Here is a 27,079-nt window from a genome sequence, read left to right as displayed (position 1 = left end):
CACTCAATTGCAATAAACAGTGCTTAGGACAAGGTGCCTGCTCTAGAGACGTGAGTTAATGAATCTCTGGTGTGTGGGGGTTTGGGGGGTTGTCGTCCTCTGTCACTATTTGTTTTATGTTTTGAGATGGGTTTTCTCTCTGAACTGGGAGCTTGCCAGCCACGTGAGCCCCAGGGATCTCCCTGTTTCTCATTCCAGCACCAGGATTACAGATGTGCACCACTACATGCAGCTGGGTTAGATTACAGATGTGCACCACCACATGCAGCTGGGTTAGGTTTTGTTTGTTTGTTTTTCTGGAGACAGTGTTTCTCTGTAGTTTTGGAGCTTATCCTGGACTAGCTCTTGTAGACCAGGCTGGCCTCGAACTCACAGAGATCTATCTGCCTCTGCCTCCCAAGTGCTCGGATTAAAGGTGTGCACCACCACCTCCTGACCCCACATGCAACTGTTTAATGCGAGAGCCGTAGATACAAACTCAGGCCCTCGCATGTGACAGTTTCAGTGGTCAACATGACGCTGCCTAGAATCACCTGGAAAGAGAATCCCTGGCAGGGGCTGCCTAGATCAGGTTGGCTTGTGTGCATGTTTGGAGAAGACTGCCTTTCTTATATTAATGGAAGGGGAAGAATCACATGGACAGCACCATGTCCGGGATCTGGGCTCCTGGACTGCAGAGTGGAGAACCAGACTGAGCACAAGCATGAAGCATTCAGCTGCTCTCTGCAGGACTGGGGGATGTGAATGGTTACTTCGGTTCTTGCTACCTTACCTTCCCCGTTATAATGGGCCATAACCTTGAATTACAAGCTAAACTACACCCTGTGGAGCCCAAGTTACTTTTGTGAGTGTGTTTTACCATGGCAACAGGAAACAAAACAAAATGTTTGCCTGGCAAGCATGTTACTGATTGAGCCATCTCCCCAGCCTGAAACTTCAGGGATAGCCTAAAGCTGGCCCTAAAACATATATTAGCATGGCGGTCCCTTTGACTATCATCTATCCTCACCTCTGAGGTTATATACATTCTTCTGCTCTACAGTAAACCAGGGAATTGAGGGCAGTCGAAAGCAAGATCCCCTTTAAAGAACAAGTTCCATTTGTCTGGCTCTTGGCCTCTTGGTCTACCCCTTTGACCTCAGGAACCATAGGGCCGTGAGCAGGGCTTCCCCGGCATGATCCCAGGTAGGGTGGGTGGGTCTTCCCTTCATCTCTGCATAGGGACTGTGAGAATGGAGGCCACGGCAGCTTCTTGCTTCCTTTTCGGGGCCTCTGCTAAACACTGTGTATGTCCTGGGAGACATCAGTTCCTGGCCTGCTCCAGCACCCATGGGCCTCTCACACTGGGCCCTCCGGACCAGCCTCCCACCATGGCAGATGAGTTAGCAGCTTTTTCTGTGATTTAACAAATAAAATTTGCCTGAAGATCAGAGTGCAGAGCTAAGCCACTAGTTAGCCAGAGGGGCCAGGCAGTGGTGATACACACCTTTAATCCCAGCATTCGGGAGACAGAGGCAGACGGATCTCTGTGAGTTCAAGGCCACACTGGGCTACAGGAGATTGATCCAGTCTAAAAGAGAAACAGAACCAGGCAGTGACAGTTCACACTTTTAATCCCAGCACTAGGGAGGTGGAGACAGGAAGGAAGGTGGCTGGGTTGATGGGAGGAGACAGGAGCTCAGAGCATTCATTCTGAGGATTCCATAAAGGTAAAAAGTCTCTCTAGTGGCTGGCTCCTTCTCTGATCTTTCAGCATTTACCCCATATCTGACTCCAGGTTTTTATTATTAAGACTGATTAGAATTTGCACGACAAAGAGTGAAGTTCAGAAAGGCTAGAAAGGGTGTGTACACAAAGGCTCCCAGTACAAGCCTAGGAAGCCTTGAGTAGCCTGGCCAGGAAAGGTCCGTGATGCTAAACATGGTGGGGTATGGGGAAAGATGGAGAGCGAGCCGGGACAGGAGGAGAGAAGCCAGTCTTCAGAGCCAGCTGGGAATGAGGCCAAGGGTGAATAAGTGGGCCAGGGTGCTATGAGCATTTCAGAGTGGAGTGTGTGCTTGGGCTCAGGCAGGTGTGAGCATGAGGGCCAAGTGTTTCTTCTCTCGTGAGTCCTACACACTCTGCCTGCCCGTATCCCTAAGAACCAAGCTGCAGGTGTGACTTACACGGAATATATCTTGTGCGCACAGGATGGGAGAGGTATAAACAGTTTGAGGGGGGAAAGGGGAGAAGTGGCGGATTCCATGCACCCATCTGTCCTTCCTCTACCCACAGATCACCTCCCATTTGTAGGGCAACAATCTCCCGCAGACCCAGCTCACAGGTCCTGTCCTGAGCATGGATGTTATTCTATAAGGTAACATGGTCCAGGATCCGGCCCTCGTATTTGCACACCTGTAAGACGGGGTGTAATCCCAACCCCCTGGGCTTGTTGAAGACCAGGCAGCATGCTAGAACAGAGCCGTCTCTCCAACCGCACTGGCTTCCAACCCACTGTCCCACCCTCTGGTGACTCTTACTTCTCTAGTTAGACCCTGAGTGTTCAAAGGCTGCCAACTCAGCCAGGCCCTGTGGGTGGCCACAGCTGTGCACCCTGCTGGGGCGACAGGCTGGGTGAGCCCTGCCCAGTCTTGGCAGCTGTGGAATGAACATGGAGGGGCATGCACCCACCCCTAGATGCCCCACACCTGCCCCGTCTCCCAAGCCTGGAATACTCAGGCTATTATTTCTGCTTGTCCGCCAGGTCTCAGCTCAGACACCCTTTCTTCCAAGAAGACCTCTGGGCTGTCCGTGTTGGATGTAGTCCCATCTCTGCGTCCTAGACGCTCCTGTAGATCACCTTGTCCTCACTCTCTCTCCAGACACGCCACCCGTCCTTCACTGAGGTCTTCTTGTCTCTCCCACCACGAGCCTCTGGAGGTAGAAGCCAGGCTGGATCAGTGCGGGTCTGGCACATTGTAGGTTGTCTGCTGGGCCCTGGGCTCAGCATCTGGCCAAATGCCCTCTGGTATTGCTTGCCTAGAGGATCACACCCACTTATATCCATCCCTGTAGCCAGCATACAGACTGGGCTCTGGGAGGAGACATCCCAACAACTGGGGCTGAGTCTAGGGGTACAGGGATACAGATTAGGGAGAAGGGATGAGAACCAGCTCTGCCAGGAACTGCCCTCATGTCCTTGAGGCAGATCTTTCTCATCTGGAAGCCTCGGTTTTCTCAGCTGTGAGCCCGGGAGACGGCAACTTTCTGCCCAGGTGACTGGGGAAGGGGGCCTGAACTTGGATTTGGGCTGCAGGTTGCACTGGGGTGGAGATAGTGAAGGCAGAAGTGTTGACCTATTATGCCCTTCCCCGATACACAGAAAGTGCTTTGCAAATAAAAATTCAAGACATATCCAATGAATGCTCCCAAAATCCTTTTGCAAAAGAGCATGAATTCTGGTTCCCCCTTTTTCAAGCCACAGTGAGCAAACCCTGAGCATGCTGGCCAACTCCACTACCCAAGCTTCAAATTGGGAACCAAATAACCCTAACTTAAGCAGGGTTCCTGAAGTGCCCCCTATAGGTGGGGGTGGCCCATTCCTCTCCAAGGCTAGCCTATCTCCAAACCCTTCCTTCCCGTCCCCCAAGCTGGACTCAGCTACTCCCTGCCCCCTCTTCTCCATCGGGACGTGACATTCACCAGCGTCACTTCTGGTCTCATCTGCGGAGCGCCCCACCCCCGGCAGCTAATCCCCACAAAGCCCCGCGCTGGGCGCAGCATGACAAGCAGGCCCCTGCCGCCTGCAGTTCGGCCGAGCGTGCTCGCAGGGGCCGAGGCGGGATTCTGCGCGGCTGTCACTCTCGCCTTCCGCGCCTCTAATTGGATTCGCAACACGCAGAGGTCAGCAGAAACGCTACGGAGAGGAGAATCAAAGGGAAGGGGCGTCCGGATATAAAGAGAGGCATTCTTCCCGGGCCACAAAGACTGCAGCCCGCGGGGGCGGTGGGGACCCCGAGAGGGGCTGCCCATCTGGAAGGGGAAGGAGAAGGAACGCCAGGGAGCTGCTTCTCCTGCACCTCCCATGACTTGCTTGGGTCTTGGGCTTGGTCACTAGGGTGGGGTCTGGGTGGCATTCAGGGCCTGCTGTAGGGGGCATTTGTGGAATATGGATTTGGGAAAGCTCAGGAGTTAACCACAGTGGATCCTGGCGTAATTACCACTGGCTCCCTGGAAGATGCAGCAGGTCCTCCAGGGTCTCAGTTTCCTCATTGGCGAAATTGGACACTCCCAGCTGCTACTGGCTGGTGGTGTGGGGCAGGGGCAATTCATGTACCCCTACAAAATGCCGTGCCTGTATAGAGCAGAGGTTAGCCTCTCTCTTCAGAAAGCAAAAGGATTCATTCGACCAAAGCGAACCATCCCCAGACTGAGCAGAGCCAACAAATGCCACCCTGTGCCTTTTTGGCTCATAGGGACCTGGAGGGTCAGTAAGTGTAAGTAAGGAAATGGATAGGAATCCATACTGGGAAAAGGTTTGAGTGTGTGCTCTCCTGTACATAAGCAGGTTCTGTGTGTACATGTGCACGCACACACACACACACACACACACACACACACACACACACACATATATAGACTGTGGGCAGCACCCGCACACACACATGCATGATGTGGGCAGCCTGGGACCAGTCCCGCTGCAAAGCAGGCCTTGTTCGTTTTAAGAACATTGGCTACACTGACTCTGGCTCATGAAAGAGACAAGAGGCAGACTCAAAGGGAATTTCTAAGAGACAGAAAATCGATGGCCCTGACATCCTGGCCCCTGAAAGTGTTTCTCTCAGACATAGGTGCATGCGCACATACACCCCATTCAGTGTGCACACACATACAAACACCCATTTTCAAGTGCACATATATTATGTCTGACTTGATATGGTATATACATGGACCTAGGAATAAGATCTGTGGGAGGGTGTGCATCTGTGTAGACACGCACCTCCCAATGCCTGTGTTTACACAGCAGCAGCACACACACCAGGGCACTGAGAGCTCGCCATCAAGGATGGACATACAGGCCGTTGGAGTACAGAACATATGTTCCAATCTGTGCATGTGATGGCTAATTCAGCAATCATGACTGTGCTCCCCCTGCACATTTACGTGCCAAAGAGACACAAGAGTACACAGACACAAGGGTTGTCATGGCTCACAGTGAGCTCCAGAGTCACCCACACAGGCAAGGGCATGTGTGCTCCCTATGTCTCAGATGTCCAGGTACACTCTTTGATTCAGGGATGCTCTGACTTTGCAGGTGCTGGGGTGGTGGACCGTATGTACACATGGGAACACAAACATGCTCCCAGCAGGCCCAGCACATACGTATGCATAAAGGGCTCCTCTAGGCTGACCCGAGTCTCTGGGGAACTCCCCCAGACAGACACTTTTGACAGGAGCATGTGGGGGAGGGCGGCTAAGGGCTGGGGTTGCCAGGGAGACGGATGTGGGTCTTCAGGGGTTCCCAGAGCTCTCCGCCTGCCCAAGCAGTACAAAAAAATGCTAGCAAGCACTCCTTGGACTTTAGAGTTTGCCCATCACACAGTGCTGGTTTTAGAAAGGGTAGGAGTCTGGTTTTCTCCCAAGGAGTCTGCATAATTCTGTTGGGTAAGGTTTTGCAAAGCCTGCAGGGTGGAATCTCTTTGCAAAGGCAGACAGAAGGCCCTGAGACCAGAATCTGCTGGGGTTACAGGGGCCCAAAACACCTCTGCACAGTCTCTAGGCCCCCACCTAGGCCACACCCCATGTGTCCAGCTAACAACCAGAGTTTAAGTAACAGTCCTCTGCTAGATGTGTAGCCTGGAGCAACTCCTTTGCTTTTCTAACGGGATGTGAAGGACTGAAGTGTGTCAGTTATTGAGATGTCACCTCATAGTATAGCCAGGCTCCGTGGAACTCGCTGTCCTCCTGCCCCTGCCCGTAGAGATGGTAAATGTTACCGCCAGTGTTTGCCTGCCTTGCCAGACCTTCCCACTGCCTGATGCCCAGGTGTCTGAGTGTGGAAGGTGAGGAAGGTGGAACCTTTGTCACAGCTTCCCTGATGGTCCCCTGAAGACAGTGGGGCCCAGGCAGAATCAGGGCTATTCACTTCCAAGATTCAGTCTATGGGTAGAGACACTGAGTTCCAGGGATAAGCTGGGGGCAAAGTGCTTTTCCGGGGTCCCAGATCAAGAGATGCAGGGCCCAAATTTGAACCTAGGTACCCTGACTGAGCTGCTCTTGGGACTCCCACTAAGAGCCCCCTGACAGGAGGACACAAGGCCAAGCCACAGGCACACACGTGGTACCTGCTGAAACCAGGCTTGCTTGCACTTGCAGGGACACCATGGCCATGATACGGACACGCAACTCTGTTCTAGCAACCTGACCAGGGTCCACCTGTATATCCCTCCCGGAGCAAGACCACCATCCTTCTCCTGTCTTCTGAGTTCACCCAACACTTTAAAATCACTATTTATTTATGAGGTGGGGGTGGGGACAGGGGCACGTGCACATGCATGCCAGAGTGTGAGTGTGGAAGTCAGAGGAAAAGTCAGTTCTCTCTTTCTTCCTTGTTGGGGCAGTATTGGGAGCTGTGAACCCCCAGATCCTGAATTTCTTGTAAACAACTTGTTTTCCCTGATCCGAGTGCCTACAGCTGCTCTGAGCACGAGACCCTCAGGAGTTTCTGATGGCAGGGAAATGGTTTCTGGTGCGTTTGGCTGGGGAGTGGCTATCCCTATATAAGGTGCCCCTGGACACAATAAAGGGGGGACATTCTTGGGGGCATTTCTGTTTGAAGAATTCTGGCATCAAGGATGACTCATGTCTCTGTCTGTGAGTCTTTGTGTGTCTCAATCTCCAGCCCCTTGCCCGGTTCACGAACTGTATGGCAGCCCATAGAGCGCAGACGGGCGTGGTATGCTACAGGGCAGCATTTCTCTTACTGCTTCAGCGACATCTTGAAGGTTATGCTCTGCTACACGCAGCATTTTATATAGGTTTCAGGCGTTAACTTAGGACACCAGGCTTGTGCAGCTAGCCATGGCGTACACAGACAGACAGACAGACACACACACATACACACATCATCCTCTCGGCTTCCTGAACACTTTGCTCCTCCCTCAAATCTTGGGAAGCCAGAGTTACTGCTCTTGCTCTACAATAGGGAAACTGAGGCTCAGAAAAAGGAGCTGCCTGATTGAGTCCCAGGACTGGAACAGGCATCTCTCCTCATCCCCTGCCCTGGGTCTGCACAGACCCAGGGGATACAGCTGTTGCTCAGGCCTCTGGGCCCCTCTACAGGCTCTGGGCCAGGACTATGCAGGGAAGTATGTGGTCACTGCCCAGCTAGAACAGAGCAGGGAACTGGGACCAAAGTCACGTTTGTCATCGTGAAGGACAAGAAGGCGCCTCCCGCTCTGACATCTCTGAAGAAATCCAACTACATGCCCTGCCTATGAGCACCTGCCCAGCCACAGACAGTGCCTGGGTCACCTCCAGGACTGGAAGTATTCTAGGCTCTCCAGCATGGTGGTGAGGGGAAGGCATCTGAGATGGGACGGTGGGACTCTGCCAAGTACTTATCACACATCTATGAGGTAAGCATCACCATGGACCCCAGAGTGGCCAGGGTGTCTACCCAGGTGAATCCTATACTCCCCTGGGGGAAGACAGGCAGTGAAGGAACATTCTAGAAAACACATAAGGGCTATCAGTAATGTGCCTGCTTCACGAGCTTGCAGACTGGAGTTTGGATTCTCAGCCTGTGTGGAAACAAAGAAAAAGCTGATGGTTGCACGCATATCCAATCACGGTGCTGGAGGCAGAGATGGGGAGGTCCCTGGGACTCGCTGACCAGTCTAGCCAAATGGGTGAGCTCTGGGTTTGGTGAGAGACCCTGTCTCGAAAATTAAAGTGGAGAGCAAATGACATAACTCAGAGGGTAAAGACACTTGCTGCTAAGTCTTCCAGCCTGCGTTTAATCCCCAGGACCCATGGGGTAGAAAGAGAACTGAGTCCCAAAAGCTGTCCTCTGACCTCCACACAAGTGATCTCTCTCTCGATCTCTCTCTCTCTCTCTCTCTCTCTCTCTCTCTCTCTCTCTCTCTCTCCCTCTCTCTCCCACACACACACACACACACCCTACAACTATGAAAAAAAGTAAAGTGGAGAATAATTGGGGAAGACCCCCGATATTGACCTCCGACTTCCACGTGCACAGGCATGTGTACTCACACATGAACGAGTACACATATACAAAAAATAAAACACATAGAATGTGTGACTATCTGAGCAAAGAATCGTCCGTGTAGAAGAAACACCAAGAAGGCCAGGGTGGTGGAGGAAGACACTGAAGAAGATGAGGGCAAAGCATTCAGGGCTTCCTGGGTCACCTCAGGACACTGGCCTTGCCCCCTTTCTAGTGAGAAGCCTTGGGTACTCAGAGCAGACGGTGTTCTGGGGAGCCCTCTGGCTGACGTGGATGGATTGAGAGGTGAGGTGGGGGCAGGTGGGTTGGTGGGGCAGGCTTGATGGAGCTAGATGGAACGGAATGTTGGGCCCCAGGGAGAAGAGGTCAAGGGACTTCAAAGAGGCAATCGAGGGTGGACAGAGCAGGGACCAGCTATGAAGCACCAGAAGAGATGGGCCCTCCCATCCCCTAGGAGAGAGCGAGGTCGTTTTCTCACATGCATCCAGCAGAGTAGGGGACCACCTCCCGGACTGGCCTCATGGGCATCCCTCGCCAACTGCTTCAACCCGATGGGAGAGCAATGCCTGTCCCAGGTGGGTCCTGTGGGGGTTGGTGGACATCACTGGCCATCAGTGGCGCTTGAGAATGGAACACCCTTAGGGACTCCATCTTAGTTCCAGCTTGTCCTCCCTGGTGGTGAAGCCTGGGAAAGCTCACTGTCATACACCAAACCTCAGACATAGGGAGGTGATATCTCCTTTCCCTCTCAGAACTGCCAAGATGGAGTCAAGTCTGTGATTATTGAGGTCATTGTAAAGCTTTTCTTATATACTGATGATGGAGCTACAGATGTCCCTGCTCCTGCAGGATGAGTAGAGAACTATGTTTGGAGGTAATCTCTAACATCTCCCCCCAGGAGCTGTGTGACCTTAGGTGGGTTGCTTGACTTCTCTGAGTCTCCAAATCTTCCTCTGTCAAAGTCTGCTTTATCATGGATAAAGGATTCAGTAAAATTTTGATGCACTGTGAACTGGAGAGACGGCTCAGCATTTATGAGCACTGGCTGCTCTTCCAGAGGACCCGGGTTTGAAGCCCAGCATCCACACCGCAGTTTACAACCATCTGTAACTTCAGTTCCAGGGGCTCCAACTCCCTTTTCTAACCTCCACAGGCACCAGGCACACACATGGCGCATAGAAATACATGGTACACGGCACATAGACATACATGCAGTCACAACTATACACATAAAATAAATACATTTAAAAAAAACATCGTGTGTGTGTGCACGCGTGCACGCACACCAGGCCAAGGGCTGGATACACACTGAACACCAGACTGATACGTGTTAACTACCTCCAGGGTCTTCAACACGCAACTCACCAGTAGAGTCCACGAGAGGCACAGACTTGGGAGCACCACGGAATGTAGAGTCTGAGCCCCGGTAGTCTGGCTGTATAATCCAGGATGGTAGAGAACTCACAATCCTATCTCAGCCTTCCAACTGCTGGAGTCGCAGACATGCTTCACTGTGTGTTTCCCTGGGCCTCGGTGCTTACAAGCTCCACAGCTAGTGAGCAGAATACTTGCCTCAGCCCCCCTGGTCCACGGCAGTGAACAAAGAACAAGAGACTGAAGTGTTCAGTGGTGTTAGATGTGTGACATGGGGGTGACTGTGGCCCTTTCTTCAGCCTGCAGGTGGGGCGGCAGACATGCCACACACGTGTACACACACACACACACGTACGCACACATGCACGCACGCACACATGCACACATCACGGCAGCCATAGTGAAAGGGGACTTGGCTGAGCAGCACGAGCCCAGGCTGCTATAGACTAGGTGTCTCCAGGCCAGCTCACCTTTCCAGGGGACCCCTAGTCACAGGCCAGTTCAGTTTTCTGGGAGATTATCTATAGATTGCCAACTCTACCCTCAGCCCTTTACATAGCCACATGGAGTCTGGGCATGACAGCCCCACCCAGCTGGGGACAGCCCTCTTCCCTTCCCACCCAGTCATAGTCCAAAGCCCTCTTAGGCCCTTAGGGAACTCTGGGATCACCCCTCCCCGCCTCCACGATGAGAGGGAGCACAGAGGAGTGAGGCACTCCACGCCGGACACTGCAGAGGTGATGAGACGCAGGGAACATCCAGGCCAGGGAGGCTGCCGGCTGCGTTTGAGTCCTAGCTCTGACCTCACAAAGTGTCCAGCAATTCGGCTTTGGGTTTCCTGTCTCTACAACGGCAAAGGCAACCACGTGGGCATCATTAAGATCAAAGTATCTCATAGGGTAAGGCTTGATGACTCAGAGAGCCCCCAGGCTCTGCTGCCGTCAGGCGGGTGTCAGTAAATAAACACAGCACACATGGGAAACGTGTGACCATGGTGCGGAGAAAACACTGGGCAGGCACAGCGAGGAATTATTACCAGGGACTCAGCAGGCTCTGTACCTGGAAGGCAGTGAGTGAGCTTGGCGAGCCTCACGCTCGTGTGCAAACCTGGAACAGATCAAGTCAGTATCTGGGCATTAAGTGAATCTGCCCCTCCTTCCCAGGTGGATTTGGAGGGAGGAAAGGGACTCCCGCAAATCTTAGCTCAGGTCTTTCTTTTTGCAAATTACATTTATTTGTTTGCTTATTTATTTAATAACTTGTTGTACATAGGCATGCACCCCGGTTCACATGCCATGACACGTGTGGAGGTCAGAGGACAACTTGTGAGAGTCAGTTCTCTCCTTCCATCAAGTGGATCCTGGGGATCAAACTCAGGTCCTTAGCCTTAATGGTGAGCACCTTTACCCACGGAGCCTTCACGGAGCCTTCTGGTCAATCCAATTGGGTCTCTTATGGGCTGTGTGGCCTTGGGCAGCTGTTATTCCCTCTTGGGCATCAGTTCCTTCTATAAAGTTTAAAGTTCATACCTGAAGGCGTGGGGTGGGAGGATGGGGAGAAACAGTAGGGACAGGACTTAAAGACAAAGGCCCCAGGGAGGGGGCACCCCAAAAGGGTGGGGCAGAGGCCAGCGCAGGCCAGTGGGCCCTGAGCCAGCTGCTGCAGAGCAATGAAAATCTCTTAACCACACAGCATTGTTAACGGCTCCCAAATCCTGTTGTACCACAGGCTTAGAAAGGCTTAAACTGTTAAATGCATAAACTTCCTCAATAAACGGGGCCTCTCTCGCCAGATCCTGGGCCCGGCCAGATGAAAAGGCAGTGGGCCGGAGGGAAGGGAATGTCTCCAGCAGTTTATGAGCCTGTTGGAGTGTGGTGGAAGCAGCCTGGTCCAAACCTGTTACCCCGGTGCTGTCTGGGTCAGGGGCAGTCGGCATTAGGTCAAAAGAATGACAGAACAGGGCTCCAGGGACAGCCAACCTGAGCCAATGCCCAACCCTTATAGCAATGTCATCTTGGACAGCTGCAAAAACTTCTCCGAACTTCGCATTCTTTTTCTTTAAAATGGATGCAACCCACGGGAGCGGGGCAGCCGTGAGAGACACATTGGAGAGCAAAAAATGAGATGTGGGAGGTCATGAGATCATAGCTCTGAGACTGTTGCCTACATGGGGTCCCATGGTGGCCTTGTCTCTGCTTCTGAATCTGATGGGACGTTTAGAAAGGGGTCCAGACAGGAGAGAGACACTGGGCAAGTGTAGGCACATATGAGGGAAGGCATAAGTAGCTTCTCTGGCTAATGGGGGCCTTAAGGGGCACCTTCTCTGGGGACTCGTGACCACCTGGAGTGCTTCCCCCACCCCTGGAACCATTCCCACCTGCCACTCTCTGGATGGGAAGCAATGGTCATGCATGGGCATGGCTCACCACGGTCTCTTTCATTAGGCGGTCCTTCTGGTTGCCCCGCTGTTTCAGAAGTCCCACAGCACCCTCATCATCACTCATCACTCACTTTCCAACTCTTCCCTTCCCCCAGACAGCATGGATCTCATGGCTGTGATCTAGAAGGAGAGCCTAGGACACAGGGACACGGCCCAAGCATGAGGACCTAAGTCAGGACCCCTAGCACTCATGTAAAAAGCCAGGCGAGGTGCCTGTTCTGTCAGTACTGGGGAGGACTTGCGAGGACTTGCTGTCCAGACAGTCTTGCCAATCATAGAGAAGACACTGGCTCAAAAACTAAGGTAGACAGCAGCTAATGACATCACTGATCTCTGGTCTTCTCACGTTTGCACAAGTGTGCATGAGTATCAGGACAGGGACACACACATCATACACAAAGAAGTTGGTGTTCAGGGAATGTAGAATGGTGCGTGAACTGGGGGACCAGAGGGTGGACAAGAAAGGGAAGTGGAGGAACTTGTGCCATCCCTAAGTGTGATGACCTTAATAGCTTTCGAGCACGGGCCAGGATCACAACCTTGGCCAATCTGCCCAGCTCTCCCTGCTCCCTAAAGGCTGGGCTGTGTGGTCCTGGTATGAGCTGAGCCTGGAGGTCTATAGAGGTCACCCATGACCCTACCCTCCTTCCCCCTGTAGGGTGTCTCCTCTCCCACCAGCATTCCAACCCCACCCCATTTCCCCAGCCAACTAGTGCTTGAAGCTACTGCCTCCCTCCTACGCACCCCCAGACTGACCAGGCCGCACCGCTAGACTCCCTTAGGACACATTTGGGCCACTGGTCACTCTAAGGGAAGGGCTGGGGTTGAGAGCAGATTTGGAAGGAAACCATCCCAAGGGCGCCGAGAGTGGACCGCTGCTCCTCGCCCCACCTCTTCCCTCCCTGTGCTAGAGAAGCACTGGATTCCAGGAGTAAAACAGAAAACAAAGCCACGGTCCTAATAGCCACGCTGGCGAGCATGCCCACAGGCAGGCAGAGCAGCAACTGCCAGGGGGGAGCCAGGGCCAAATGCTCCACCAGGCTGCCTACAATGAGTGTCCAAAGCCCTAAGAAGAGTCCATGACCAGGGACTTCCTAGCTCCATGCTGGTGGCTTCTCCTAAACAAATCCAGGCAATGGGACTTGGGAAAGTTCACCCAGCTCAAGTGCAAGGTATGCATGCAGTCAACCACCTACAGTCCCCCGATAGGGTGTTAGCACACCGTAACTGCTCATTTCTACCTCAGAACTCCACCTGCATGTAATGTGTCTGGGAGAGGGGCTGGAACATGAAGTAAACAAACCCACGGGCTGGGGTGTGGCCAGCGGTAGAGCAGTCTTAGAGGCTGAAGGCCCTGGGTTCCATTCTTACTACCATGCAATACTCTGATTAGTTTGAGCAGGAGTTTTGGGGTTTTTTTCTTTTTCATTTTTTTTTCCTTTAAAAAGATCAGCGAGAGCTAGATGTGGTGGCAAAAGTGTCTATGATCCCAGCATTCTGAAGGAGGATCATGGGTTCAAGATCACCCTCAACTACCTAACCAAATAGAGGCCAACCTGAGACTTTGTCTCAAAACAAAACAAAAAACCAACTAGATAATTAAATTAAATATTAATGATATGAGTTTGATGGCATATACCTGTAATTATTAACACTCGAGAGGCTGGAGCAGGATGATTAATTCTGAGTTTGAGGCTAGCCTGGGCTATGTGTTTTTACAATGTGTAAATACTTGCCCATATATTTGGAAGGCTCTCCTCCAGTCTGTTAGCAAGGGCCCTCCCTAGTGATAAATCCTGGGAAAATTTAATTTTCTCCTTTTTGTTTATCAGTGCTTTCTACAATCCTACAAATAACCTCAAGTGCTTCTGTGATTAAGAAGAAAGTTATTGTTTCTTCAAAATCAAAAGCTCATCGGGAGGAAATATCAACGCACACCCAAGACAATGTTTGTAAAAGTCCCTAGTTCTAGCTCCTCAAACTGCTGAGCGCTGGCTCAGCACCACAGCTGCCTTTCTGAGACCCAGCTTTGCAGGAGAGAAAACAGTGCGGTGGCTTGCCCAAGGTCACAGGGTTATTAGCAGGAGGTTGGAAAAGAAGCCTCTAAAGCCAAGGTTAAGGAGAGGCTAGGGTCAGAGAGAAGGGCTGGGCAGGGTGTGAGGCAGGGAGGCTAAGCCTCACTACCAAGCAGGTGGTTTGACTAGAGCCAGCCAATCAGCATCGCCACATGCTGGTAGCCATGGTGCTCCCCCGGGGGGTCTGCCAAACTGCTGTAGAGGGAAGAGAGGAGGACAGGACTCCCAAAGGCAGCTGGGCTAGAAATCCAACTGGGAAAGGAGGGAGGCAATCCAGAGAAACCTAAGGCAGGGCACTTTATAATTGCAATGGTAATATGCCAAGAGTCAAAGAGATGCCCCACTGCATTGGGTGAGAACTATAGAAAACACCTGCCGCCCCAGCAGGTCTGCTAGGGACCCCCAGGGTGGAATCCTGGGGTAATGGCTTCTGTACAGGGGTCCCCAACTGCTAGATGTATGCAGCAGAGGGACCACATCCAGCACTCAACAAATCAGGAAGAGACAACATCTGAGGTGTGTCCAACCTGGGGTTCACAGTCACACTTGCCCTAGGATAGATAGTTTGACTGTATTTGTATTTTGCCCAAATTTGTATCTGAACACAAAATAATGAACTTACTTAAAACAGCATATAATTTTTGGAGGTTTTTTTAAATTAACTTAATTGCACAGTTTAACTTTGTAGATGGCAACATTATGTCACCGTGTGACCCCATGATCAGGGCTGGAGTCCCAGGTGTGCCCCCCATGATCAGTGCTGGAATCCTAAGTGTACCTCACCACGACCAGTGCTGGGAACCCAAGCCAGGACTTAGTATATACAGTAGGCAAGCACCCTACCAAGTCACATCTGCAGTCCTAAACTGCCAGTATTGGGGTTCCTCTGGTACCCTTAATTTGGGAGGGTCTTCCTGGGTCATCTTGGGAAGACCCCTGGCAGCTCAAATGACATCTTTTCTAAGAAGTGTTCCTTCTTGGGGGCAGGGCTTTGTGGATCTCTGCCATCATCTGGGATCTCCTCTGGACTCATACCAGCCTGTGACTGGTTTATCTGATCATTAACCTTTTTCCCTTCTCTCTTGCCCCATCTGCCTATACAGGCTAAGTTCTAGAAAGAGGTGGTAGGGGTCTGAACGCTGCTGGGGTCTGTGTGGCTCACTTCTGCATGGCCCAGGGGATGAATATGCACATGACCCACAGTGATACTCCACCCACCTTTGTTCACTGCAGGGCTGCACGGTGTACAGAGAGCGTGCAATACCTGATGGGAGAATGGCTGGTTTCCCCACTAAGCTCTGCATACAACCGGCTCCAGAGAAAGTGAATCAGAATGGACCCATTGAGCCCTTAGTTTTAAAAGTCACTCACTACATAGAGCATTAGAGTCCCTTTGTTAGGTATTGTATACACCATGGAGCCGAGACTACGCCTCATGAGAACCCACTACTGATCACCTGCCAGGAAGACAGCATCCAGCCTTATCTTCTCAAATCAAGAGACTTATCTTCTCAAATCAAAAGAGAGAGTTTTTCTCCCATCAGATCACGCTTGGCTGATAGGAGGATCTTCTCTGAGCCCTCTGGTCTTCTCCTACCCTTAGACTGAGGCTCTTGGGGTGGGGCTGGGGCTATATTTGTGCTCATCTCAGCCTTCAGCCGCCCCAGGATGCTCTAGTCTTCTAGACTAGATGCCTGCCTGAGCTAACAGTACAGAATCATCAAGGCTGCTCGCCTCAGAGACACGTGACCAGGCCTGGGGAGAGAGGGGAGCCATATCTAGACACCTGTGTTTTCAACTATTTGCCAGCTGTTTCTGGTCCATAAGAAACGCCAACAACCCTTAAAAAGAATGAGGGAACAGTGGCTCATCACGCCAGTGTGAAGCCTGGTGCCCATCCTACCACGCCACCACATTTGGGTGCTTTTCTTAGGCTACACAGCAGTTAGGTTCCTGTGATTGTTAGCTATGCCCCAGTTGGTCCGTGTGTTTATGCAGTGGCCAGGGTAGGCTGTGCCAGGCCAGGGCTGGGTCTGGGGTGTCCTGCTGGTTCCAAGCAGAAGGCAGCTAGGGCTAGGCATGCCCGCCCTCATCTGCAGTTTCACTGCCTGTAAAGAAAGCTATGACCCTGACCTTGAACCCAGGAACCTGCCTTTGGCCTCACGCTCTAAATTTAATTTTGAGACCTCTACACAGCCCTGGGTGTCCTGGACATCACTATGTAGACCAAGATGGCCATGAACTTACAGAGATCTGCCTGTCTCTGCCTCCTTAGTGCTGAGATTCAAGTCATGTGCCACCATGCCCAGTTGGCCACTTGCTCTGATATGAGACAGTTCCAGGCTTTCGAAACCTGGGTCTCTGTGAACCACCCTCTGGACCATAGGCTGATTCCAAGGACTCATGTTGAATGAATGTGGCAGAGATGATGGGATGTTACTTCTAAGACTGAGTAATAAAGATGCTGGCCTTGGGCGGGACAGGTGCATGGCTCATTTGGTAAAGTGTTTGCCTTGCAAGCATGACGATCAGAACCTATGTAAAAATTCTGGGCTTGGTGGTGCAAGCTTGTCGTTCTAGTGCAGGGAGGTGGGGACCGAAGAACCCCTGGGGCTCACTGGCTGGCCAGCCTAACCTAAGTGGCCAGCGGGAGGTCCTGTCTTAAAGGAAGTGGATCTTTCTGAGGATAATACATGAAGTCGCCCTCTGACCTGAGCACTCATACACACACATTCGAATCAGTGTACACACACGCGCACACACAGACAACATGAGCTTTGTCTTGGGTCCTCTCTCTGGGTGATCCCAGGTGCATGTTGAGAGGCCGGTGACAATCTCAGGCGGGATCAAGGAAGAAGAACCCTCCCTGGGCAGTTCAGGATGCCACTGAAGCCCTAGCTGGCGGCAGTCAGAGGCGAGCTGGACTACTTCTGTGCCCTCGAAACCACTTGGTGATCTCCACTAGTTGCAACCTGCTAAGTCCTGGGAGGTTCTGCTAAGCATCAGTAGATAAATGAAGGTATCTCCTCAGCCGAGCACTCTCAAGATGTCAGTTTCTCCCATATCCCCTGGACCCCTCAGTCCCAGCTAGACCAGTCAGTTCTGCAATATGGGTCCAGCTGTCCTGGACCCTCAGTTCCGGCTAGACCAGTCAGTCCTGCAATATGGGTCCAGCTGTCCTGGACCCTCAGTTCCGGCTAGACCAGTCAGTCCTGCAATATGGGTCCAGCTGTCCTGGACCCTCAGTTCCGGCTAGACCAGTCAGTCCTGCAATGGGTCCAGCTGACTCAAGCCCTTGGGCCTTTTAATCCACGCAGATTCATCCTTTGGAAGTTCTAGGTCCCCAAACCAACGAATCTCTCTTCCTAGATACCCAGATACCCAGAGAGATACCCAGAGGCTCAGGTATCACTGCCTCTGAGATATCTCCTGCTATTTCCAGCACCCTCCCGTGCCCAGCTGTGCTGCAGTATAAGCAGTTCCGAGGAAACCAAGTGCTGGGCCTCTGCCTTCAGCCTTAGTTCACAACAGATCTGTTCCCTCCGAGAACTGGGAGACCCAGAGGGTGGGGCTGAAGCTGCATTCCCTCTGGTACCACCTGAGGCTCAGCACAAGGTCAGATACAACATAGGCTCTGGGAGAGATTGATGAATGAATAAACAACCATCGTGAGCAATTGGTCCCTGCCCCATCTCTGCTGTCCTCTTCCAAGGCAAGGACGTAAAACTGAACCTGTGGGCTTAGCGATGCAGCTCAGTGGCAGAGGACTTGCCCAGCATACCTGAGACCCTGGCTCAACTTTAGTGCCTTAAAAATAAACAAATACAAACAAAATAAAAATAATACAACAGGGGGCTAAAGAGATGACTCAATGGTCAAGAGCACCGGCTGCTTTTAGCGGAGGACCTAGTTTCAGTTCCTAGCACCCACATGGCTGTTCACGACTGTAACTCTAATTCTAGGGGATCTGATGCCCCCTTCTGGCCTCTGTGGGCACTAGGCATACATACAGTAAGTACACAGATGTTCAGGCAAAACACCCATATGCATAAAAAAACAACTACAACAGAATGTGTTGCCTTCCACAAAAAACTAGTCTTTGCCCCTAACTTCTCCATTTCTTTTCCTGGGAAGAGGAAGCTTCCAGGTAGCCTTTGACCTGTCTTGGGGAAGCATACACTGGCTGCAGCCTTTGTCCCCTAGCACTGACACCCCAGCGCACGCAGTAACCCTCTCTGAGACTGTGTGGCTGCTTCCTGAGGAAACCACCCCTCCAGGAGAACGAGAACACTGGCTAGCTAGGCGTGGTGGCGCACACCTTTAATTTCAGCACTCAGGAGGCAGAGGCAGGTGGATCTCTGAGTTTGAGGCCAGCCTGGTCTACAGAGTGAGTTCCAAGAGGACAACGAGGGCTACACAGAGAAACCCTGTCTTGAAAAAATCAAGGTGGGGGCGCTGCCTACTGGTGTCAAGAGGCTGGAGGGAGATGCTTAGGAAGAGTGGATTTTATCAGAGGATTCTATTTCCATTCCCAGGGAAACATTCTCCAGTTTTACACAGCCTGGCATTTGGGACATCCCAGCACCCCCACCGAACCCCATATTCTGATGGGAAATACAAAAGGAAACGACACAGTAGGCTCCCTTGGGTAACAACCACTGAGTGCAGCCCAGCCAACCTTTCGTCACTGTCGCATTTAGTGGCCTGTGATGCTCTGCCCGTGTCAACATCAACAGTAAGCATTCTACAGGCTTAGTTCTTGACTCTCCACACCCTATGAAAGATGCCTTTGCACTTGGCCAAGGTCACCAGGTTAATGGGGGGTGGGGTGGGGCTGCAACTGGAAGCAGGTTTAATAGCCTTCTTGCCAACCTGAGGTCCCTCCTGCAAACTTCCTATGCTTGAAAACCACCTTCATGATTCTTTGTCCTATGCTCGCATCGCCTGTACCGTTGTTCAAGACGATGCCCCGGTAGGTGAAACAGCTACTCCCAGTGGTTCCAAGGATGGGCTCTGGAGCCACATCCCCTGAGTGAGACTCTCCTGTCTCCTGATAACTGTGCGACCTTCCTGAGCCTCAGTTTCCTTCTCAGAAAACAGTACTTTGTCCCTGGACTATTTCACGTGAGTTGTGTGTCCTATGCATGTCTGGCACATGGTAAAAACAGTCCACAGTGAGGCCTGGTTGGCCAGCGCTTGCCCCATCTCTGAACTGTAAGTGGCCATGAACGTATTTTGGCCACTGGAATGAGCAGAGCTGTAAGGTGTGGACTGTTCCAGGTAGCCGCATTGTGACCTGTTTTCAGCCCACCACAATCTCCCTTTCCATCGGCTGTGATGACAGCAACATTCCAAACAGTGGCTCCTCTATGGCTCAGTTCCCAGGGGAAGGAATCTCAAACTGGCCCATCACGGTCACGTAGCACAGAGGAGAAATAAGCATTATTGTCTTGTCTGGCCTATAGAGACCCAGAACAAGCTCTGTGGATGCTATGATCTAATAGTCATTTATCATGTCTTACTCCCTTTCTTAAACATAAAACCCCATCACTTCCACAAATGAACAAGGAAAAAGCACCAACCACCATCCTAAGTAATCACGCTATAATTAAAACAAGGCTCCTGCATTCTCTTACTCCCCAGGGCATCTGTATTCGTATAACTGTTCTATGAACACAACCCACTGTCCAGGAAGTGCTAGCTAAGGGAGCTTGGAAAGCCAGCCACGGAAAGCCTTGGGGTTACCCCAGACCTCCACCCTTGCCAGTCAGAGCCGAGTCTGCACCATCCCTCTGCAGGGCCCTGCTCCATTGCCCCTTACCTCTGCAAACGGTGCCGTTCTCCACAGCTTCAAAGCCTGCCTTGCACATGCAGCGGCCGATGGGCACCAGCCATTCACCGTCCCCGTTACAGTACAGTTTGATGGGCACGTCCACTTCCTCAGCATTGGGGATGCAGCTGCCCCGAGCAGCCACCAGGGAAGTGCTCTCGGCCCCCGACAACGTCTCCTGGAAGATGGCACCATTCTGGATGACTCTGGGACACTTTCGGTAGAATACACGCACAGCAATGAGGGACATACAGCCCCCGTAGTCCTGGAAGGCCAGGTAGAAACCGTTGCGGGAAACGGGACCAAAGCTTCGCACCTCGGTGTTGATTTTCATGACGCGGCCACCCAGATCCACCTGGGAGAAACTTTCGTCGGCCGCAATGGTGTCTACCTTCACCCATGGGTTCTCCATCCAGTTGGGGAAGGTCTTGGTGGCTAAGTCAAAGTCAGCCTCATAGTAGTAGAGGTTAAAGGTCTCCTTGCAGGAGCCGGGCACACTGGGAATGCTGCTGCAGTCACGTACTGAGAACTTCATCTCCACGTGGATGCGGTGGGCGCCACGGCGCCGAATGAATTTGGTCCGCAGCCAGTTGTTCTGGCTTGACTCAAAGACATTGCACACCTGGTATGTGCGGATAGTGTTCATGTTCTCATCGTAGCCACTCACCTCTTCCCACTGCGGGAGAAACACCAGTCAGATGGGGAAAGTGGCACTCGACCACAGCAAAGACCCCATCTGAAGTGGGGGGGAAGGGACGAATATGGACTCTGGTTTGGGGAACCCTCCAGTCTGATGATGGAGAGATGTTTCCATCTGATGGGGAGGAGACACGACCTCAACTTTAGAGAATTCCCCAGCCTAAGAGTGCCACACCAATCTGATGGTGAGAGGTACCATACCCTCTCTTGGTATTTATCCCCTAGGGATATGTGGCCCTGACCTCAGGGTTTGCTAGCAGGCAGGGACTTGGAAGGGGCCCACAAGGAAGGAGCGCTTTCCCATACAAGGAGACAGCTTGATGCATGGGATGGGGGTGGGGGCACAGGGACAGGACACTGGGAAGATGGGGGATGGGCACACATGACTCCTACTTGCTTGGTGGAGGAGACAGCCTCTGCCACCCTCAAGAGTTCCCTGTCAGTGAGGGAGATACTCTTTGCCCTCTGGAGACTCCCAGTCTAAGGAGGAAGATGGCCTGTATCCTTATTGGTCAAGGGTGACGGGGAAGCCAACAGCAGCTTCCCTCAGAGGCTTGCACTGCCTGAGATCTCCTCTGGGAATTGATGCCTGCTGGTACCTAGAAGAAGCTAACCGCCTTCCCTGTCTGGAGAAGGAGCTCAGAAACCTCCCTGAGTCCCTTCCTGAGCCATTACTAACTAGAGAGGCCCTCTAAGTCTCCATGCTGAGTGGGCTGGATTGTCTGTGAGCAGACAGAAAGAGTGTGGGACCCAGTCATTTCTGCAGACTCGGGCTAAGATCATCTCCATGGCTGGGCCTCTCCGTATCCAATTCTGTGACTCTCTCAAATGCCCTTTGTTCATTCCCCCTCTGTGGTGCTGAGGACAGAATGAGGGACTTGTACACACCCCACAAATACTCTGCCACTGTACAGTCCCAGCTCTCACACACCCTCAAACATCCGGGCCTGTTCCAGCACCTGTCCACAGCCTCCTGTGTTTGCATTTACTGACACGCCCCGGGGACAAGGAACACTCAACCTTCTAGGTCTGATCTTCCCAATGGACTGGAGTGCTGACTAAGGCCACTTCCTTCTCTTCCTCTGTGCTCCCTGGGGTAGGACTGGTCCTCCCACCTAGGCCAGGCCCGAGGCTAATGCCGGCACAGTGTCTCATTCTTTGGCATGATTCTCACGCTTAGCATGTGAGCGCCATTTTGCAGAAAGGGGAGATGATACTAAACAGGTGAGGCCACCTGATTCAAGTCACAGAGCCTTGGTCCTGTTCCCAGGCTTGCCCATGTTGCCTTGGACTAAGCACTGTTAACATGCTGCATGAGCCTGGGCAATCCCTCTCTCCTCTCTGGGCCTTGATTTTCCCATTTGTCAAATGGGACCATGGGGATGGCAGATGACCGTGGAGATGTCAGTGATCCTTGAACCATCCTGTGAAGGACTTGGAGGGAGCGAGATGCTCTGAAAAAATACATGTACAAGGGAAGCCAGAACCAGAGCTTGCTGGCCCAGCCTCTACCTCAATGGCGACTCTGAATCTCCCTACATCGCATTTAATTTTTTTTTTCCTTTTTGGTGGCACCATGTGACAAAGTCAGCCCCTTGTTACAACCGCTGCTCTTCCTCAGAACTTAATTAGAGCACTTAATTAGAGCACTCTGCCTTTCTCCCCTCTCTCTAATTAACATGCGGAGGCCCTGCAGCCCAAACACCCCAAATAATTGCGTCCGGGGGCCCTGCAGCCCAGCCTGGCCTCATTACTGGCAGGGTGGGGCCGTGGGCCCAGCAGTCTTCGCAGATGGAAAATTGGTGACAAGAAAGAGCCACAGAAAGAAGCCTGACCCTGGGGCCCTGCCTATTGAGAGCGAGGCCTGAGGGGGGCGGGTATGGATCCCTAGGGCTGCAGCTGAGTCCCCTTGGAAGACTAGAGTGGGAAGGGGGGGGGGGAATGGGCTGTACAGTCCAGGGCCTCCCCAGAGACCATGGGAGGGTGAAACAGTAAAATTGATGGTGATGGTGATGATGGTGATGATGATTACAGCTGCTCTCTCTTGGGGCCCAGCCCATGCCAGCCTCTGTGCTATGCTCTGGGGGAAGCCTTTGGTAACGGTGGTGAAGGCCACTGTTTCACAGGTAAAGAAAGCAGAATTAGACAGGCAAAGGGCTACCCATGGACTCAGCTGACAGGTGGAATTGGGACAGCATAGGGAGAGACACTGACAGGTGGAACTGGGACAATGCTAGCGAAAGAAGGCCTATCTAGCCTCATCTTCCTCTCAGGGTACTCGGAGCAGACATGGGCTCGGACCCTACCCAAGGGATGCGATAAGAATTCAGGGAAGGGATGGGGATGTAGATCAGCTGCTATGGCGCTTGCCCAGCAGGCACAGGACCCTGGGTTCCACTTCTGGCACGGAACAGAACCGACCGTGGTGGTACACACCTGTTTTCACAGCATCCAGGAGGCAGAGGCAGGAGGAGCAGAAGTTCAATGTCTTCCCCTCGTTACACAGTTAAGTTTACAGCTAGCTGTGCTACAAGGAGACCCTTTCTCAAAACAAACATAAAAGAACCCAGGGATGTTCACTTGGGGGATCCTTGTGCTATGGAGATCCAGAGTTGGGGTGGCGAGGACTAGGTCCCTGATACAAACCTGAGCCCCAGTTGAGGTACAGCACAGTGGTAGAACATAATTATGAGGCCCTGGGTCTGATTCCTAAGCACCAGAAACCAAACCACAATCAAACCACCACGAACCCCTTCATGTGAAGTTGTCAGGCCCTGGCAGGTGGCTGCATCTCTGAGTTTCTGTATTGGAGATGACATGCAAAAGGTGTGGTCTCTAACCCAGAACAAATTCTCAAGCAGTATACTTCCCTCTTCTGAAATGGGAGCCATGTGAGGACCTACTTCTCAGCCTCCCCTGGGGAATTCTGCAGGATAAAGGCCAAAGTGTCCACATGTTGTCATGGGAACGGGTACTCGACCAAGGGTGGGTGGGATAGGGTGGGTGAGATGTGAGAGGAGAGGGGCTGGGATATGAGGGGATGTGTGAGGCATCGGTAGACTCTGGGGCATGCTGGGAGCCAGCCAAGCAGGGTTTGAGGGGCCAGAACTCACCCCTGATGGGGGATGCACCATCCAGCCCAGCTCAGCGGTCGCCGTGGTAGAATCCATCAGTGTTTCTGTGGGAAGAGCAAAGAGTCACCACCCGCCTCACCTCCCAGTGCTGTCAGTTACTCGGCAGACCCTGGGACCCCACCCTTGAAGGTTCTGCCTTACAGCCACTTGTCCTGTAAACCCAGCCTCCCAGCTCCATATTCCCCTCACTCCAAACACCTAGCCAAAAGTTAGAGCCCATTTTTCTGCTGCACTCCTCTCTCTGTGGTCATCCCCATCACCCAGCTAACCACATCTCACCAACCCAGAAACTATCTTGCTCCATCTTTCCTGGCAGAGGGTCTTTTTCTTTCTTTTTCCTTCCTTCCTTCCTTCCTTCCTTCCTTCCTTCCTTCCTTCCTTCCTTCCTTCCTTCTTTCGGGTTCTAGTTAGGGTTTTTCTGTGTAGTCTTGGCTGTTCTGGAACTTGCCTTGTAGACCAGGCTGACCTCAAACCCAGTGATCTGCCTGCCTCTGCTTCCCAAGTTCTGGGATTAAAAGTATGAGCCACCACCACGTGGCCTGGTGGAGGATCTTAATCTAGGGTTCTCTCTTCAATGTTTCAGAGGATCCACCACCAATCCCTCAAATTTTTACATCAAAATTCAACCATCTATTTGCTTTCCAGATTATCTCAAAGGCTCAGACACTGGAATGACAGCCTTGGAGGGGGTCTCACTTCTCGAGAACCATCATTTGCTGACTGGCCTTGGGACACATGCCATGTTGGCACCCTCTCTCTTCTTCAGAAACCAAGAGTCATTCCTTATACCATATCTCATCCCAGAATCCCTCCTCCAGCGTTCAGCCAGCTCCACCCCAGGAGAGTTAAGGACAGACCTCCGAGTGTGCTTGCCACTTGCTCTATGGGGTTCCAGAGACTCAAACCAGTGTTAGAACCAGTAGCTGGTGGGGGAAAAAAACCCACCCAGCTTAAAGTGAAAGAGATCCACGGGCCCCGGAGATCCCATTAATCCCAGGTCAGAGTCAGTATCCTTCCTTTCTAGGCCTTTCCTACCAAGGGCTGTCAAAACTGAGCTGAATTATAATACATGGAATGGATCTACACAGATGCTTTCAAATACTCATTCAACAAATCTTAATGTCCGTTATATACCAGGCACTGGCCTATACTGTGGGACCATGGTCTTGTACCCTGTAAAGATTTGTCACTTGTACTGGTTTACTAAAACGCTGACTGGCCAGTAGTAGTCCAGCAGGAAGTACAGGCAGGGTGACCAGAATAGGAGAATTCTGGGAAAGAGGAAAGGCTCCGTCTTCAGTCGTCCCCCAGATGCAGAGGAAGCAAGCTGAGAATGCCTCACTGATAAAATGTACCAAGCCATGTGTCTGACAGAGAGATAAGTATTATGGGCTAATCTAAGTTATAAGAATTAATAAGAAGCCTGAGCTAAGAGGCCAACCAGTTTATAATTAATGGAGGCCTCTGTGTGTTTCTTTGGGACTGAGTGGCTGCCAGACCGGGTGGGACAGAAACCTCCGTCAACAGGCCTAGATACCACAAGAGAGAAACAATGACTCAACTGCAGGGAGGCCAGTGAGATGGCTCAGGAGATAAAGGTGCTTGTTGAACGACCAGAGTTCAAGCCCTAGAACCCACATGAAGGTGGAAGCAGAGAGCCAGCTCCACAAAATTGTCCTCCAACATGTACATGCATGTAGAGGCATGGGTCAGCCCCATCATGCACATATGTGTACACACACATACTAACAATAAATAATTATTTATTTAAAAACCCTACAATGGAGGAGTTTATAGACTAGAGATAGAGAGGAGGATGAGTATAAATACCTATGAGGGAATCGGCAGAGAGCTCTAACTCACAGCTCCACACCACCTGTGACAGGAGACATACTACCACATACCACCTGTGACAGGAGACATACTACTACATACCACCCAGGACAGGAGACATACTACTACACACCACCCAGGACAGGAGACATACTACTCCACACCACCTATGACAGGAGACATACTACTACATACCACCTGTGACAGGAGACATACTACTACATACCACCCAGGACAGGAGACATACTACTACATACCACCCAGGACAGGAGACATACTACTACACACCACCCAGGACAGGAGATATACTACTCCACACCACCTATGACAGGAGACATACTACTACATACCACCTGTGACAGGAGACATACTACTACATACCACCCAGGACAGGAGACATACTACTACATACCACCCAGGACAGGAGACATACTACTACATACCACCCAGGACAGGAGACATACTACTACATACCACCCAGGACAGGAGACATACAATTCTGTGCCCAGTACACACATCATTATTCAGTACCCACATTATGTGGCCAAATCTGTATCCAGAGCAGGCATCACTAATCAATCTCTATACTCTATGGCCACTAATCATTTCCTCCGCAAAGTTCCAGGAAAGGAAAAACAGACCATCTGAGGTGCTTGCCTGATCTTGCCTAGTAGCCCCACTGTAGAAAGAGGGCATCTGGACCAGTGGGAGAGGACTGTACAAGAGTTGGTGAAGGACTGGGACACACAGCCATCCTGCCTCTTACTGTTGACATTCTAGGCACTTGGTCTATGTGAGATGCGCCAGGCCAGGGAGGGTCCACATGGGAGGGGATGAGGGTGTGAACTATGATAGGGTGGTGGCTAAGGAGGGTGGGAAAGGGAGGAGTGTCTGGGCGGAGGTGACCCCAGCCAGACCTCTGAGCTGACAAGAGAGGCTGCAGAAGAGAGCCTCATGACCGCCCGGGGCTCGAGTTTGTGGTCACTGTGTCCTTTTGCGCTTGAGAGGGGGTAATTGGGGGGAGGGTGCCAGGGACAGTGGGAGCCAGTGCCAAGGGCATCCTTTTGATGGCAAATTGGGGGGAAGTTCCATTGTGCAGCTCTGGAGCTGAAAGAAGGTTCCTTTTCACACTCGAATGCTACAGATTCTTCTTCCTGGAGAGAACAAGGGCTGAACTTTTAACCTGTTTTCTCTCATCGGACTCAGCCAGAGACGCGCCAAGCTGGGCTCTCAGCCTGGGCCCTGTAAGCAGCTGCTGGGGGCAGGGAGAGGGGAGCCTCTCCTGGGACAGAGTGGGGTCGGATGGGAGGCCAGCCCGCCAAGCAGGTGGCCCCACCCCTTGGCGAGATTCCTGGGCTGACCCCAAGGAAAAAGCACTAGAAGATTCTATGGCTTAGAGGAGGAGGAGCTGGGAAGTGACGATGTAAGATCAGACCCAGGAGGGTATGAATGACCCGCCACGAAGCA

At 52.0% G+C, this 27,079-nt stretch overlaps 1 protein-coding gene across 1 annotated transcript in view; it reads right to left on the bottom strand.

Annotated features, from left to right (window-relative positions):
• Ephb2 (EPH receptor B2) overlaps nt 1-23,818 on the bottom strand; it is a 117,326-nt gene extending 93,508 nt beyond the window's left edge. Inside the window, exons 1-2 of the mRNA XM_038333342.1 lie at nt 23,759-23,818; nt 19,938-20,622 (exon numbers count right to left, since the gene is read on the bottom strand). Of these exons, the coding sequence (XP_038189270.1) occupies nt 19,938-20,622; nt 23,759-23,815 (742 nt within the window). The 5' untranslated portion in view covers nt 23,816-23,818. The remainder of the gene's footprint in view (nt 1-19,937; nt 20,623-23,758) is intronic.
• Nucleotides 23,819-27,079: the final 3,261 nt, after the last annotated feature.

The sequence above is a fragment of the Arvicola amphibius genome, chromosome 6 (genome assembly GCF_903992535.2).
Source record: "Arvicola amphibius chromosome 6, mArvAmp1.2, whole genome shotgun sequence".
In the NCBI taxonomy this organism is placed as follows: domain Eukaryota; kingdom Metazoa; phylum Chordata; class Mammalia; order Rodentia; family Cricetidae; genus Arvicola; species Arvicola amphibius.
This window is presented reverse-complemented; position numbering and strand designations above follow the sequence as displayed.